The following is a 13,885-nucleotide window of genomic DNA, read 5'->3' as shown; positions in this document are numbered from 1 at the left end:
TTCTTTAAATTTTCTGTAGACAACTATCATTTCTTACTTAAAATAGAGAAAATATTTTTTGTATCTGCTTGAGGACACCCTAATGTCCGATTATTTTTTCACCACTAGAAAGTGCTTTTTAAATGAAGAAACTTTTCTGAAGCAACTTTTATGCAATGTCTTAAGGTTTCGATGCTATTACTAATGTCTCACTTGGATTGAATCCGTCCGGCTGATCGCCGTGACGTTACAACGCGAGCTTCAATCAGTTGTAACTTATGTTCTACTTTACTTGTCATCATTGTTTAGGCTCCGTTTTAAAGGTATTTTTGAGTACAAAGAGAATCCGGATTATTAGATTGTTCGAATTTGTACTTTTCTGCGAAAGCAAAAAAGTACGCCTTTTTCGTGATGCTACAACGCAAGAAAATGGTCCTATTTCATCCACTTGAAATACAAAATAACTGCAAAATTACATCCAACCTATTTTTGGAATGGATTCTGCATGTATTCCTATGTAAGTTGGTCGAAAACAAGTGATATTATGCAAAGTTTTAGCGCACTGTAGCAGCATTTTTAAAAATATCACGAAAAATCATTTATTTCTTGTAAATTTTATTTATTTTTGATACACGTTTTATATAACTTCCGAAAATGCTAGAATACCAGTTATGGCAGTTTTGAAAGGTTCAAACATTGCCAAATCATGGAAAAATAATCAACAATGCTAAAAGCATGTTTTATAAAATGTCTGATTGGTATACCGGCCCGCGGAATGTGTCATATATATATATATATATATATATATATATATATATATATATATATATATATATATATATATATATATATATATATATATATATATATATATATATATATATATATATATATATATATATATATATATATATATATATATATATATATATATAAGAGAATTTACTGCAGTTCGTATCTCAGTTTTCTTCAGTATATTGACTATGATGGGGTTCTTCAATGAGTTTTGATGTCATTGTATTTTCTTCACTGTTGATTGGGGTCATTACGCCTCGAAACAAGGACTTGAATAGATGAGCATCCATGTTTTTAGCCAGGTAATAGAGGAAAAGCCAATCAGAAAATTTAAAATTTACTGTTATAACTTCAATATCCCGTTGACTTAGAATTCCAGAACAAGCAAACGAGAACAATAGTTCGTTGAATCGTGTTGATCTGCAATAAAAAAACAGGATTAAAAATGTATAGGTTGTGACTTAATATAGAAAAGTATTTGTTAGATAGGTATTATAGAGGGAGAGTTTATCGACTATAAATTATTATGCTTTGACGGTTTTTCGGCTTTCAGTCAAGTGGATTTAGCAAACGATTGTTTTGCGTTTACTTAACCGATGTTTCGGTGATTTATTTCACCTTTTTCTAAGGATTCTGGAATTGTACAATAATTTAGGTATTATAAATAATGTTATTGCCAATAAGACAGTGGTTTAAATAGCGAAAAACGCGAACCTGACGTTTTTAAGAGGAAAACCCCGATTTAATCCACCTAGCGGTAAAAGGAACCTTTGTATAGGTCTTACCTGCTATTTGAGATAGAAATCGACACTTCTTCGGAACATAATTCATCTATTGGTTAACGTTGCTTAGTGCGTTGGTTTACATAAAATTTTTGGAAATTGAATAAGTTTACAAGATTTGAACAAAATAGGAGCACTTATAAATTTTGATAGATCCGTTTTACATGAAATTACCGATTAAGTATAAGTGAGTTATTACTAATTTGAGTAAGTGCAAGTAAAATTACTCAAATTAGTTGTACGAGGAAATATTATTCTTTAACAAACGCATTGCGTAGTAAAGGTCCAGTTTACAGGTTTTTGAACTGTGCATAATTTCCTGTAATGCCATTCTATTTGATTCACATCAATAAAGTTTTCTTAAATAAACTTCATCAACTTATATTAATTTTCGGTTACTCACGCTGTTGTATTTTGTACGACACGTGTAGGTTTTTGAATGCCATATTGTTATAAAGTTACAAATCGTTATTTAACTAACGTAAATTCTTATTCTTATTATTCTTATTAATACCATCACAGCCTCAATTAAGGATTCCTGGAAATAATTTTAATTATTTCTTATCATAGAAATATTTCAAATTATTTTCTTGTCTGTATTAACATTTGCATAATATCAGAAATATATTGCAAATGTTTAATCGGCCAGGCCAACTGTGAAGCATTGCCGCGAAGACGATTTTTTGAAATGAATCTTGTGTGAATAAAGTTATTCATACATAGATGCATTTCAATATCAACAGGGGAAGGAGAAACGGGGACGTCTCGTACCAACCGTTTCTGATTAACTGTAACTTTGTTTCATTGGTATCTTTGCTAATAAAGGTTAATGATACTCCGGACCCTCGGGGATGAACTTATGGCATTTAGACCAAAAGTCCGGCTGCTATTGGCCAAGATTATAGCGCCTTTTCTTGCTCTCTGAAAATAGGTTAAACTTCCAAACTATAGAGCAACTACCACGATACTATAATTGAAGATTAATTCTATAAAAATAGTCTATAGAACATTTACCTAGCAAGTTTTATAAAAAATGAATAATTAAAAAGAACGATCATACCATCATTTTTGTTTTATCTTCTACATAATACTTATCTCTAAGACATGGACACTAAATAACTGCTTCAACTTTGGTACCGGACGTTACCATTGCACTGTGGCCCAGAAAGCCAAATTAAGTGGAAAAAATTGGCCATAGACTAATCTCAAGTTTTTAGTCTTGACCTTGAAATGCGGTCATACATATATATTAGTATTTTTTTTGAAACGATGGTTCTACAATTGATGAAGGGACGGTAGGGAAAGAAATGAAAATTTTTGGTGAAGGTTGGGAAGAGCGGAAAGGAAGGGGGGGGGGGGGGTATTGGTAGCTATGCTTGACAAGTAGTCATTTTGACTCCTACCTTTTGTCCAATACTGGAAGGTGCATGAGTCGAACCAAGCTGTAATCTGAGATTACAACCGGAAAAAATTGTTTACTCAGTAGTCGTTGATTTTAGACTATTTACGTCTTAGCAACAAAATCTTGGTTTAGGATGCCGCTTTTTTTTGGCATGAGCTATTTTAGGGTGACCCTTAAATTAACCAAGATCCAGAAATTATCTTCAAAAAGAAAAAAGATAGAGCAATATTCACTTCAGCAATTTTATAGCTTGAAGTATTTTGAGTAATATTGCAGAAGACGAAATCCTTCTATCTCGAACCGTTTCCATATTAGAGCGATTTTCCTGAGTCAAGTTAGGGTGACCCTGCTCTTTTGCGATTTTTCTCCATAACTTTTCCACTCTCCAATTTTTTGATATTATACACAAAAAATCACGATCTTTCAAACGCAATCAACCGATTTTAATTCTGCTTGCACCTTTCTGAGATGCTAACATTTGAAAACGGCCTATTTTTATCATAAAAATTAATATAAGTGTAGAAGTAAAGTAGATAGCCAATTTCTTTTTTCACCAAAAGTTGCGCCTTATTGAGCCTCAAAAGTCATCTGAGGAAGTGTTTTGCGAGAATTGCAAAATAAAAAAGTTATGGAGAAAAATCGCAAAATAGCAGCGTCACCCTAACTTGACTCAGGAAAATCGCTCTAATATGGAAACGGTTCGAGATAAAAGGATTTCGTCTTCTGCAATATTACTCAAAATACTTCAAGCTATAAAATTGCTGAAGTAAATATCGCTCTATCTTGTTTCGTTTTGAAGATAATTTTTGGATCTTGGTTAATTTAAGGGTCACCCTAAAATAGCTCATGCCAAAAAAGCGGCATCCTAAATCAAGATTTTGTTGCTAAGACGTAAATAGTCTAAAAACAACGACTACTGAGTAAACAATTTTTTCCACCTAATTTGGCTTTCTGGACCATAGTGCATTGCTTGAAATGCAGCGGATTTTAGCTTTGAATATGCTCGAAAACGATGGTATACCAACTGTTCTAGATGAATTCTCAAATTGCTTCATTTAGGGGTGGCAGTTCTACCGAAATTCGTTCTGACGTGCTTGATCACGGTCGTAATGCTCATAGCATTGGGTATTGGGTCCTAATCTTCGGGTTCAATCGTCGCTCTACGATTGTCACAGAAGTCATGGTATTAGAGCAGGAATGGCACCTATCCTTATGACACAGTTTCACAACCGGTCTGGTCCGTAAATACATACCTTTTAAATACATAAAAATATACGGAAGCGAACGTTTATCTGCGAAAGCACATTGATAAAATTAAAGGTATTGTCCAGTTTTTCGGAATTCACTCAGCTGGTCCAGATAGATAATCCATGGAATAAGTATAAAACTTTCTTATAGCAACGTATTTCTCTTGAGAAAATATGAAAAAACGTGACAGCGAATTTTTTCACGTCCTACCGCATGCGTAGTTTGCTACGATCTTCATTATTTAACTAACGTAAATTCATTAATAAACTTGTTGTGAGCAAAATGTCATGAATATTCAAGACATTAATACTTTAAATTGTTGGGAAAATAGATCAGCATAAGCCGACATCACAGAAACGAAGCAATCAGCATGTAAGGTGTATCGCGGTTGGCCCCAGCTGGAATTTACTCTCGTTTCTTCATATGGAAAAATGGTCTCTGTATACAGCAATACTATCAGTAAATGTAAAATGTTTAGAATGCATCCGTCTGCTGGTAGTCGAGTAATTCGGAGTCAAAATTAGAGTATTTTGACGTAGGACTACGTCTTTGTTTACTATAAAATGACCAGTAATTTTATGGGGGGGGGGGTTTAGAGACCAATTTTAAGGAGGGCGTAATAGGGAGGGCTCCTATACAAGCAAAAGGAACCGAATTTGGCATGTGAGGGTTTTTGGAGGCATGAATTTATTTTATGATGGTTTGAGGATAAGGACTCTCATACAAATAAAACAGAAATTTTTGTGTATGAGCCATATTTTCTGCTAGGTAACAGTAACAGCGATAAGCTGTGAAAGCAAACTAGTAAAATCTTCTCGGAGCAAAAGACAGTGAACCGACGCCGCTAACTCACGAGCCTGTTGCCATTCTGTCAAAAGAGAAGGACATTCGAATGGCACGTCATATTTGCGATGAACGTGCTTTGGCTTTAATGTTATTTGTAGCCAATGGCCCTTTTAAAGCCCTCAAGCGAGTTAAAGTAAGATTATTGAAACATGTCAAACTACGCATAATCGTATTCAATACAATAATCTGTGGGCTGGCCATTCATTACCATTTCAACCTTTATGATGCACACAAGGGATTTTTAAAAGAAATCTCTATGTCTCATTGGTTGCAGGCATGGTACCACAGAACAGAAGTGGAAGTAGAAATCTAAACACGTACATGCTACTTTCTACAGACACTAGCGAACCTGGCGGTAGCGAGTCACTTTTTTCCACGAAAACACACGAACGCATACGAATGCACATGAAAGCCTGTGAACGCTGCTGTGCGATTGGCAGCGAGCGTTCTGCTTATATTGCTGTTATTCGCTTCTACACGAAAACCTTCTCAAAGAAAAATAAAAACAAAAAAGACTCTGTCACCAGTTTTGATCGTCGAATCGTTTGGACTTCCACTTCTGTTCTGTGCTGGTACTTCTGAAACCCCGACCACGTATTTTCAAAGCGACCATTGCATTAAATGAAGAATTGGAGCTGAATATTTCTCTTTTAATTCACTTAAACAATGGCACTCACAGATTCTTATAAACACACATATGCCAGATATGCAGTTTACATTAGTCTTTGATCTGATGATCTGATATAGTCCTACGTCACCCTTTCGTGCAACCCTTAGGGCTGTATACCTTGTAGTTTTTTATAATCAACAGTTCTACAGTTCCCAAACAAGCAAACATAGAGGTATACTATATTCAGCAAAGTTTTTTTTTGTTAGATTATAGTCACTTTAACAGCTTATGTCATTCGTGACTTCTGCGGGGCTGGGATTCGAACCCGGGTCCTCGGCGTAAGAGGCGTGAATGCTAACCACTACGCCGGGACTGACCGGTTCAGCAAAGTTGTGTATTTTTACTTTGTGTAACTTTGCGATACATAAAAAAGTTATACAACAAATCCAAAAGGAGCTAAATTAGAAAAACTGGTTTTTTCAACATCATTACAATAAATAAGATTTTGCTATCTTCGCTAAAGAGATAGAAGGTTATTGTCTTCAGCAAAATTTCTTGTAATAATATGCTCTAAAACTTTGCAGAACACATCAATGTGTTATATTGTAACTGCAGAAATATATTTTTTTATTTCACTTTTAGGGGGATTAATCAACATTTAAATTCTACAAGACTATAAAGGTTTCAATTTCAAGAAACTCTTCCAAAGGTTCGATAAACCTAAAACTAAGTTTTCCCAAAACTCAAAACTCTACTGTGTTACCTGACTCACTGCGAAATGCGTTGTATTCGCGGGATCGTGTTGGTTCGAAAGGTTTCGAAAAATATCGCCCTTGTATCGAAAATATCGTTAATTTTGATCACTAAAAATAACGTACTTAAACGTTATATTTCATGTGCCAGTAATACGAAATAATTGTATTGTGAAACTGATATTGATATTTATGCAACTTTTTACAAATTAAATGCAATAACAAAAGCACAACTTATAAAAAATCGTTTGTTATCGATATTAACTGCATATGCGTTATAAACGACTAAATCGTATGGTTACTTTTTATTTCAATAATACGCATATTCGCCGTGAGTCAGGTAAAACAGTAGCAGTAAAGTAGCCGCATATTTTGCCAAAATAGCATTTAAGTAGCATTTAAGGCAACTTAAATGCTTATTGGCTTGCATTTAAATTGCATTGAAAATGCTTATTGGTTACCTGGGTAGTTAACAAAATAAAATAAAAAGCGTGAACTCAGTAAGCTGAAAGTGATTTTTCATGTAGAATTGGTCGCTGAATCCGAAAATGTGGTCAGAAAAATTTAAAGTAGGATAGTTTTTGAGATATGCATTAAAGTTGAAATTTTGCTTAAAGAAAGAAAGTACAAGCACATAAATACATATTTCTCCGGCTGCGGTGCAAATGCGCAAACATTACTGTTTTAGTAAAATGGTCCTAACTTCTACAATTTTCAACCGATTGTTATCATTAACCCCATGATTTCTTTGTTTTTTATCAGCCTTTAAGACCCACGTAAAATGAAATTTTTGAAGTGGGTTAATCTTGTCTAGAACCTTTGATAAAGTTGAATTATTCCAAAAAAATGCGTTCTTTTTTGTTTTGTTGTGAACAAATTCTCAAATATCTACAGTACTATTATTCTTACAGAAAAATGAAGTTCAACTAGTCGATAGCAAATTTTCTCCTCTTTAATATGGAAAAAAGAGATTTGAAATTGGTGCACCGCAGCCGGAGAAATTTGTATTTATGTGCTTGTACATTCTTTCTTTAAGCAAAATTTCTACTTTAATGCATATCTCAAAAACTATTCTACTTTAAATTTTTCTAACCACATTTTCGGATTCAGCGGCCAATTTTACATGAAAAATCACCTTCAGCTTACTGAGTTCATAAATGCTGTTAACTAGTGTAACTTTCGAATTTGCATCATGTCCGATAGTCAAGCAGCTCTAAATGCTTTAAAGTCGGCGACATGCACATCAAAACACGTCTGGGAATGTATTCAATCACTCCAAAAATTATCTTGCCGTAACCAAGTCAACTTATATTGGGTCCCAGGTCACTGTGGAATTGATGGAAATGAAAGGGCTGATGCGCTTGCAAGATTCGGATCTTCTCATCAATTTATAGGACCTGAGCCCTTTTGCGGCCTATCTGCTTCTGTTTTAAAAATGGAGCTGAAGGCATGGGAATGTAGGAAAGTGGAATTAAATTGGAATAACACCTTCAATGCTAGGCAGTCGAAACGATTTATCTCTCCAAACATTTCTATGACTCGCAAAATACTGGAGCTTTCAAAGAAAGATCTAAGCATCTATACTGGTCTAATAACAGGACATTGTCCGAGCCGCTATCATCTGAAGCAAATGGGAAAACTTCAAGATGATATATGTCGCTTCTGTGGCATAGAAAAGGAAGACTCGGAACACCTGTTATGCCGATGTCCGGCAATTTCTAATAAAAGATTAAGGTTCTTCGACAGAGGGCTGTTAGAACCCTTTGATATTTGGAGAACAATTCCCAGTACGGTAGTGCACTTTATCCGAAATGTATCACCGGACTGGACAAATGCTATTAGTCAAACAATGACGGTCGCTTCTAATAGTGGTGCGTCATCTTGACAACATAGCTATAGTAAAATGGGGGATATATCACAATAGATCAAACAAATGGTCGCAGTGATAAAAATACCCAACATGGAAAAAAAAACTTTCGAATTTAACGTCCAATCAAAAAACAAATCAATAGTGATCTATTAGGCTATACTACCTTTCAAATGAAATAAATCGGTTTGGCCATCTCTGAGAAACAGGCGATAATTATTACCTTGTCAAAACAGGGTTTTTAAGCATAACTTGTTTGTTTTTAATAAAACTACTATTTATACGATCCAAAAATTATATAAGTGACAATTTATTATGTTTGCGAAGTTAATTAAATAAAGTTCAAGATTAGTTCAGTGTTTAATACAGTGGACCCCCGTTCGTTTGAACGATTCCTCATGCAAACTAACGGGGTTACTTTTTAATTTGAACAACTGGTAACCCGAAATATGCTGAAACCTGTGTGAACTGGCCGTCCTGATCTTTGTTATTGTTTTGGTGGTTTGTTTTAGTTGGCAGTTGCAAGTGCGAATATTGCATTTTCCGATCGGATTTCTCTCTTAATCGTTAGGAAAACGAAATGTGAAACCGATTAAACACGCTAGGTCAGTACAAACGAATCGAACAAATGATGTCATGCTGAGAATGACATTTGAACCATTTTTAATTTGCACGTCGTGCAAACCAACGGGGTTCAAATTAAAAAGTGTTCAGATTAAAAATGGTCAAACGAACGGGGGTCCACGGTATACCACGCCGGTTTCACTATATACTGTGCCGAAACATCTTGGCCATCTTGGGGACGGATTTATCCAAGGAACCCAATGATTCCCGAGAATCCTTGGCACCTAGCCTGATTAGGATGCCAACGGTTCTCGGGAATCCTTGGGTACCTTTGCTGACCGTACCGCGGCTTCCCACAGGTCCCCGAAGGGAGGCCCACCGGGTGGTATGAACTGCCATGCCGTACCGTTTTCTGCGCATTCCCTCGCTGCCGCCCCGTGATGCTCCTTGCTCTTCAATTTCTGTAGAAGTTCCGTCATTTGATTCTTGGCACCCAGCGATCAGAATAGATTTTTCCGCATACTCCTCGTCGTGACACAAACCTCCGCAACGCCTGTAAGAAACTCGATGTTGACAAATCGTTGACCAGTTCCAAATGAACCGCTTTGATCGAAAAGCAAACGAAGACCGAAACGTACACCTTAGTTGCTCGCATTCGATAGCCCGTCCGCACATATACAGGCCCGAAATAGTGCACGCCTGTCGTCGCAAATGGTCTTGCCAGTGTCCTATAGGTACAGCAAGATCAGCCATAAACTGGCGAACAGCCCTTGGTTTCGTGCGGTACCAACGCACACATTGATGATAAATTTCCCTTGCTAAATTTCGTCCCCTCTGAAGCCAATAGCGAAGACGAATGGTGCTTAGTATCAACTGTGGTCCAGCGTGTAGCAAACGATGATGATAATAGCACCTTAATAGTTTGGTAACCATATGACGAGAAGGAAGTACGATTGAATGGATCATGTCTTCAGTCTGCAGACTGACTTATCCTTCCGCCTACCAGTAACAGACCATTATTAGCAATGAACGCATTATACCAGCGTAGAGGTGATGACCGCGAGACGCCTTTTTCCCTTGTTAGTGCATTGACCTCGGATGGAAAAGCTTCTCGCTGTACTCTGCATAGAATCAATACTTCTGCCTGCTGCAATTCCTCAGTCATGAGGTAATCCGTTGCTCGTCGATGTCCAGTTTTTGCCTTCATGTTGTGTATGAATCGCAAACAATAGACTGTTGTGCGAATCAGATCGGTATAATTGAAAAATCGTGAGAAAAATAAAGTAAAGAAATCTGGTTGTTCTGGTGCAGTTGCCACGCATGCCACACGCCTCCGCTCCTCTGTTAATCCTTCCGAAGTATGTGGTAACAGTTTAGGTCAGTCATCTGGTGTTGACTGAAGCTAATCAGGTCCCTTCCACCAAATCTGGTTGTTGATTATCTCCGCTGGCCAGATTCCCCGCGAAATTAAATCAGCTGGGTTTTGTTCTCCAGACACATGCACCCAGTGGCAGTTTTGCGTTGCTATTTGAATTTTTATTTATTTATTTATTTAACTGATTAGAGGCTTGGACCGTTAACAACATAAAAATAATTAATTGTTGCCTAAAATTCACATAAAAAAATCACATTTAATTTGTTGTTTTGTCATTTCTACATTAATTATATCATGATAAGTGTTAAACATGGACATCATTCTGTACATTGGTTCATTCCTAGTATAATTTTGCACACTGTTTGTTAATTGAAAAGGCCTAACCCGTCTCAGTGAGGAACGTCCATCGTATACCGTTATTTAGCTTAACAGATACGGTGAGTTATACCTGCCGGTCAGCAGGTCCTTCAGGAAAAGAGCATCTATGGTACGCCGTCTGCTCTCTAACCTTTCCGTTCCTATCAGCATGCATAACGATTTGTAATCTGGCATCTCTTCAGACCATCCTCACATTTTTGAAACGCGATTGGCAACAAACGTTGTCCATGTCGCCGGTAGTGCTCGCAACCAGTGTAAAACGATATCAGAATCCACTCAAGCATGGGTATCTCCTGTAAAATGAATAGCTGTTTTGATTTTGGTACATAAATCCGTAGCGAGTGGTGCTCCGCATAATTCCAGCCTAGGAACAGATTGGGTTTTTAAAGGTGGAACCTTTGATATCGAAGATAGTAATGTGATTTTGTCCTCCCCTCTGGCATCCTCGGTTCTTATATAGGCGCATACGCCAAAAGCCTTCTCCAATGCGTGTGAGAATAAATGTAACTGGACACTAATTGGCTTCGATAAAGTGGCCAACCGTTCGAAGCGTAGATCGTTGAGAGCAGAAAGTTGCTGGTGAAAACTTAACCATTCGTTTTCCAAGTTGGTTGGAAGCTTGACATCCCATGGCAAAGCTTTGTTGTCTTCGTCTCACAAACACCAAAGGCACTGCATAAAAACCTTGGCCTTGGTAATCACCGCTCCGATTAGCCTTAAAAGATCAAAGAGAGAAGCGATTTCGGAAAGAATCCTTTTTTTGGTTAGGACCGTATCGCTTGTGATCGGTTGGATTCGAAATTTAAACCGAAAAACATCCGTGTTAGGTACCCACACTAAACCTAACGTTTTAACTGTTGAATTGGGATCCAAATGAATACCATCATTTAACTTCAATTACGTAGTCGTGCTAACGTAAGAACTAGAATGACTCTTAAATGTCTTGGACACTTTACTTTTTGTTCTTACAAAGTATAAAAACTCAACTCAACTCCAACTCAGTTGGATTCGGCCCCGTAGATGGGTAACTACTTACCCGAAACCGGTCGGCAAAAAGGTAATTTTTATACTTTGTAAGAACAAAAAGTAAAGTGTCCAAGACATTTAAGAGAATACCATCAGTTGAACAAACTGAACGATTTTCGGCAGGCAAATCTTCCAATATTGCTTCACAATTCGACGCAAATTTTCTCAGAACGAACCCTCCGCTCTGCATCAATTCTTATAGTTGAATCCGAAGCTCCTTGACAATGGTTGGGTCAACTGCTCCCGTGATGGCATCAGCCATATAAAAATCTTCTTTCACTGCCTTGGCGGCCAAGGGAAACCGTTCGGCTTCATCTGTTGCAAGTTGTATTAGCGTTCTGGTTGCTAGGAACGGTGCAGGTTTGGTACCGTATGTAACTGTGGATAATTCATATGTGGCTAACGGTTGATGTGGGCTTGACCTCCATAGTATTGACTGCAGGCAACGATCCTCGGGACAGATGTCGATCTGCCTAAACATCTTTTCTATGTCAGCTACTAGCATGATCTGACGAGTGCAGTATCGCAGTATAATAGAAGGTAAATCATTCTGAATCACAGGACCAGTAAGCAATCCATCGTGTATGGAAAATTCTGACGATGTTCCAGCAGGTGCGTCGAAGACGACCCTGAGCTTTGTTGTCGTACTTTCTTCCTTCACGACTGGATGGCGTGGGAGGTAGCACCGGTTGCCTTCCCCTGTCGTCTCCGAAACCAAGCGTTAGTGGCCCAAGGTGTGATACTCCCCCATAAAACTGCAATATTACTCATGTAGGGTTTCATCGCGAGGCAACCGTCGCTCTATTTGGTAAAATCTTCTCTTTGCAATCGATCTCGAACTACCTAGTTCTGCGATAATTTCTTCGTTCTTAGGTAATGATACCTCATACCTCTTTCCGTCACTGACATTTTCAAGAATTGCGGGCGTTGATATTGTAGGTGGGACTCTGAACACGCTATACATTTACGGGATACTGGAGACTGAAATGTAGCATTGCAGGATTCAATCGGGGTGACCGTTTTCGGCAGTTTGCTCTGTACCGGGTCCGGTTTCTGTTCCGAGGCCTTATTGGGTAGTGATTCCAAAATTTGTATACGACGCTGTAAGAATTCTGTTAACTCCTAGAGTATCCATATCCCGATTAGTAGAGTGTTCCTCCCAACTTCTTCTGGTGGAACTGTCCAAACGAGTGCAAAGTACATATATAGGCAACATATCTTTATAATCGGCCTTTTCCGGAGTTACTTGATGTAAAGACTTTACGATTTTCTCGAATGAGGCTAAAAGAGAATGAAGCTCTGCTGATGATTCCCTTTTAACCGTTGACAGCTCGAAAAATGCTTGTACTTGACGCTAGCGAAGAAACTTAGAGTTAGTGTACCGTTTGGTTAAGAGTTCCCATGCGACGGTATAGTTAGCTGTTGTTAAGGGTAGTGTATCAATTACGGCTAAGGCCTCACCTTTCAGTGGTAGGCGAAGGTAGTGGAATTTTTCAACTGGCGGGAGATCCACCTGCCAGTGGATCAACGAAGTGTATAAATCACGAAAAGTGAGCCACTCGTCTAGCTTGCCGCTAAACTTAGGAAGCGTAATCTGGGGCAATCTTACGTGGCTGGCATTACTAGGGGTTGCACTATCGGTGGGGCGTATGGACTGATTCAATTCGGTGGAAGTGGAGGGGCTATCTTGAGCAGGCACACTGTTTTCTTGTAGAAGTAACTTCAAGGTATAAAATCGTTTTTCAAATTCTATCCGATCTTTCACGAAGGCTTCCGGATCGTCGGGTGATTCTTCATGCGATTCAATCTCGTTGAAGGCTTCGTTCATGTTGTCCCAAACGCTGTCCAGCTTATTTAGTCGTACGGTGAGTTCCGACTGCTTCGTATCGGGGGTAAATTTCTCCATAAACAGCTACAGGTTGTTGAAGGTCGTTTGTAGTCCCCGGAGCCGTACTTGTAAAGTCCGCAGTGAACACGTTTTCTTTGGCATGATGAATCCCTTAAAAACAAGACCTAGGAAGCGATGCTTCAGCAAATAATATTGATTGGAGAGCTAATTACCTGATAGCTCTTAATATGAGCCTTATTAATCTTTAAAGTTGCTCCTCGAACTGTCAGCTACCTGGAGTGTGGGTTGCCGCCGATGTAATAATGATTTGGCAGCTATACAAAATTGGATTCCTGTGTGGCGATTATTCGAGTGATGGATTGGATTTCAACGTCGATTCACCTAGTCCAATAAATGACCACGAGCAGTACCG

General features: G+C 38.0%; 1 protein-coding gene across 1 annotated transcript in view; it reads right to left on the bottom strand.

Annotated features, from left to right (window-relative positions):
* Window positions 1-938: 938 nt before the first annotated feature.
* Window positions 939-13,885, bottom strand: part of LOC128739987 (innexin inx7) — a 225,089-nt gene continuing 212,142 nt past the window's right edge. The window contains exon 4 of the mRNA XM_053835495.1: window positions 939-1,194. Coding sequence (XP_053691470.1) covers window positions 939-1,194 — 256 coding nt within the window. The remainder of the gene's footprint in view (window positions 1,195-13,885) is intronic.

Source organism: Sabethes cyaneus, chromosome 3, assembly GCF_943734655.1.
Source record: "Sabethes cyaneus chromosome 3, idSabCyanKW18_F2, whole genome shotgun sequence".
In the NCBI taxonomy this organism is placed as follows: Eukaryota; Metazoa; Arthropoda; class Insecta; order Diptera; family Culicidae; genus Sabethes; species Sabethes cyaneus.
This window is presented reverse-complemented; position numbering and strand designations above follow the sequence as displayed.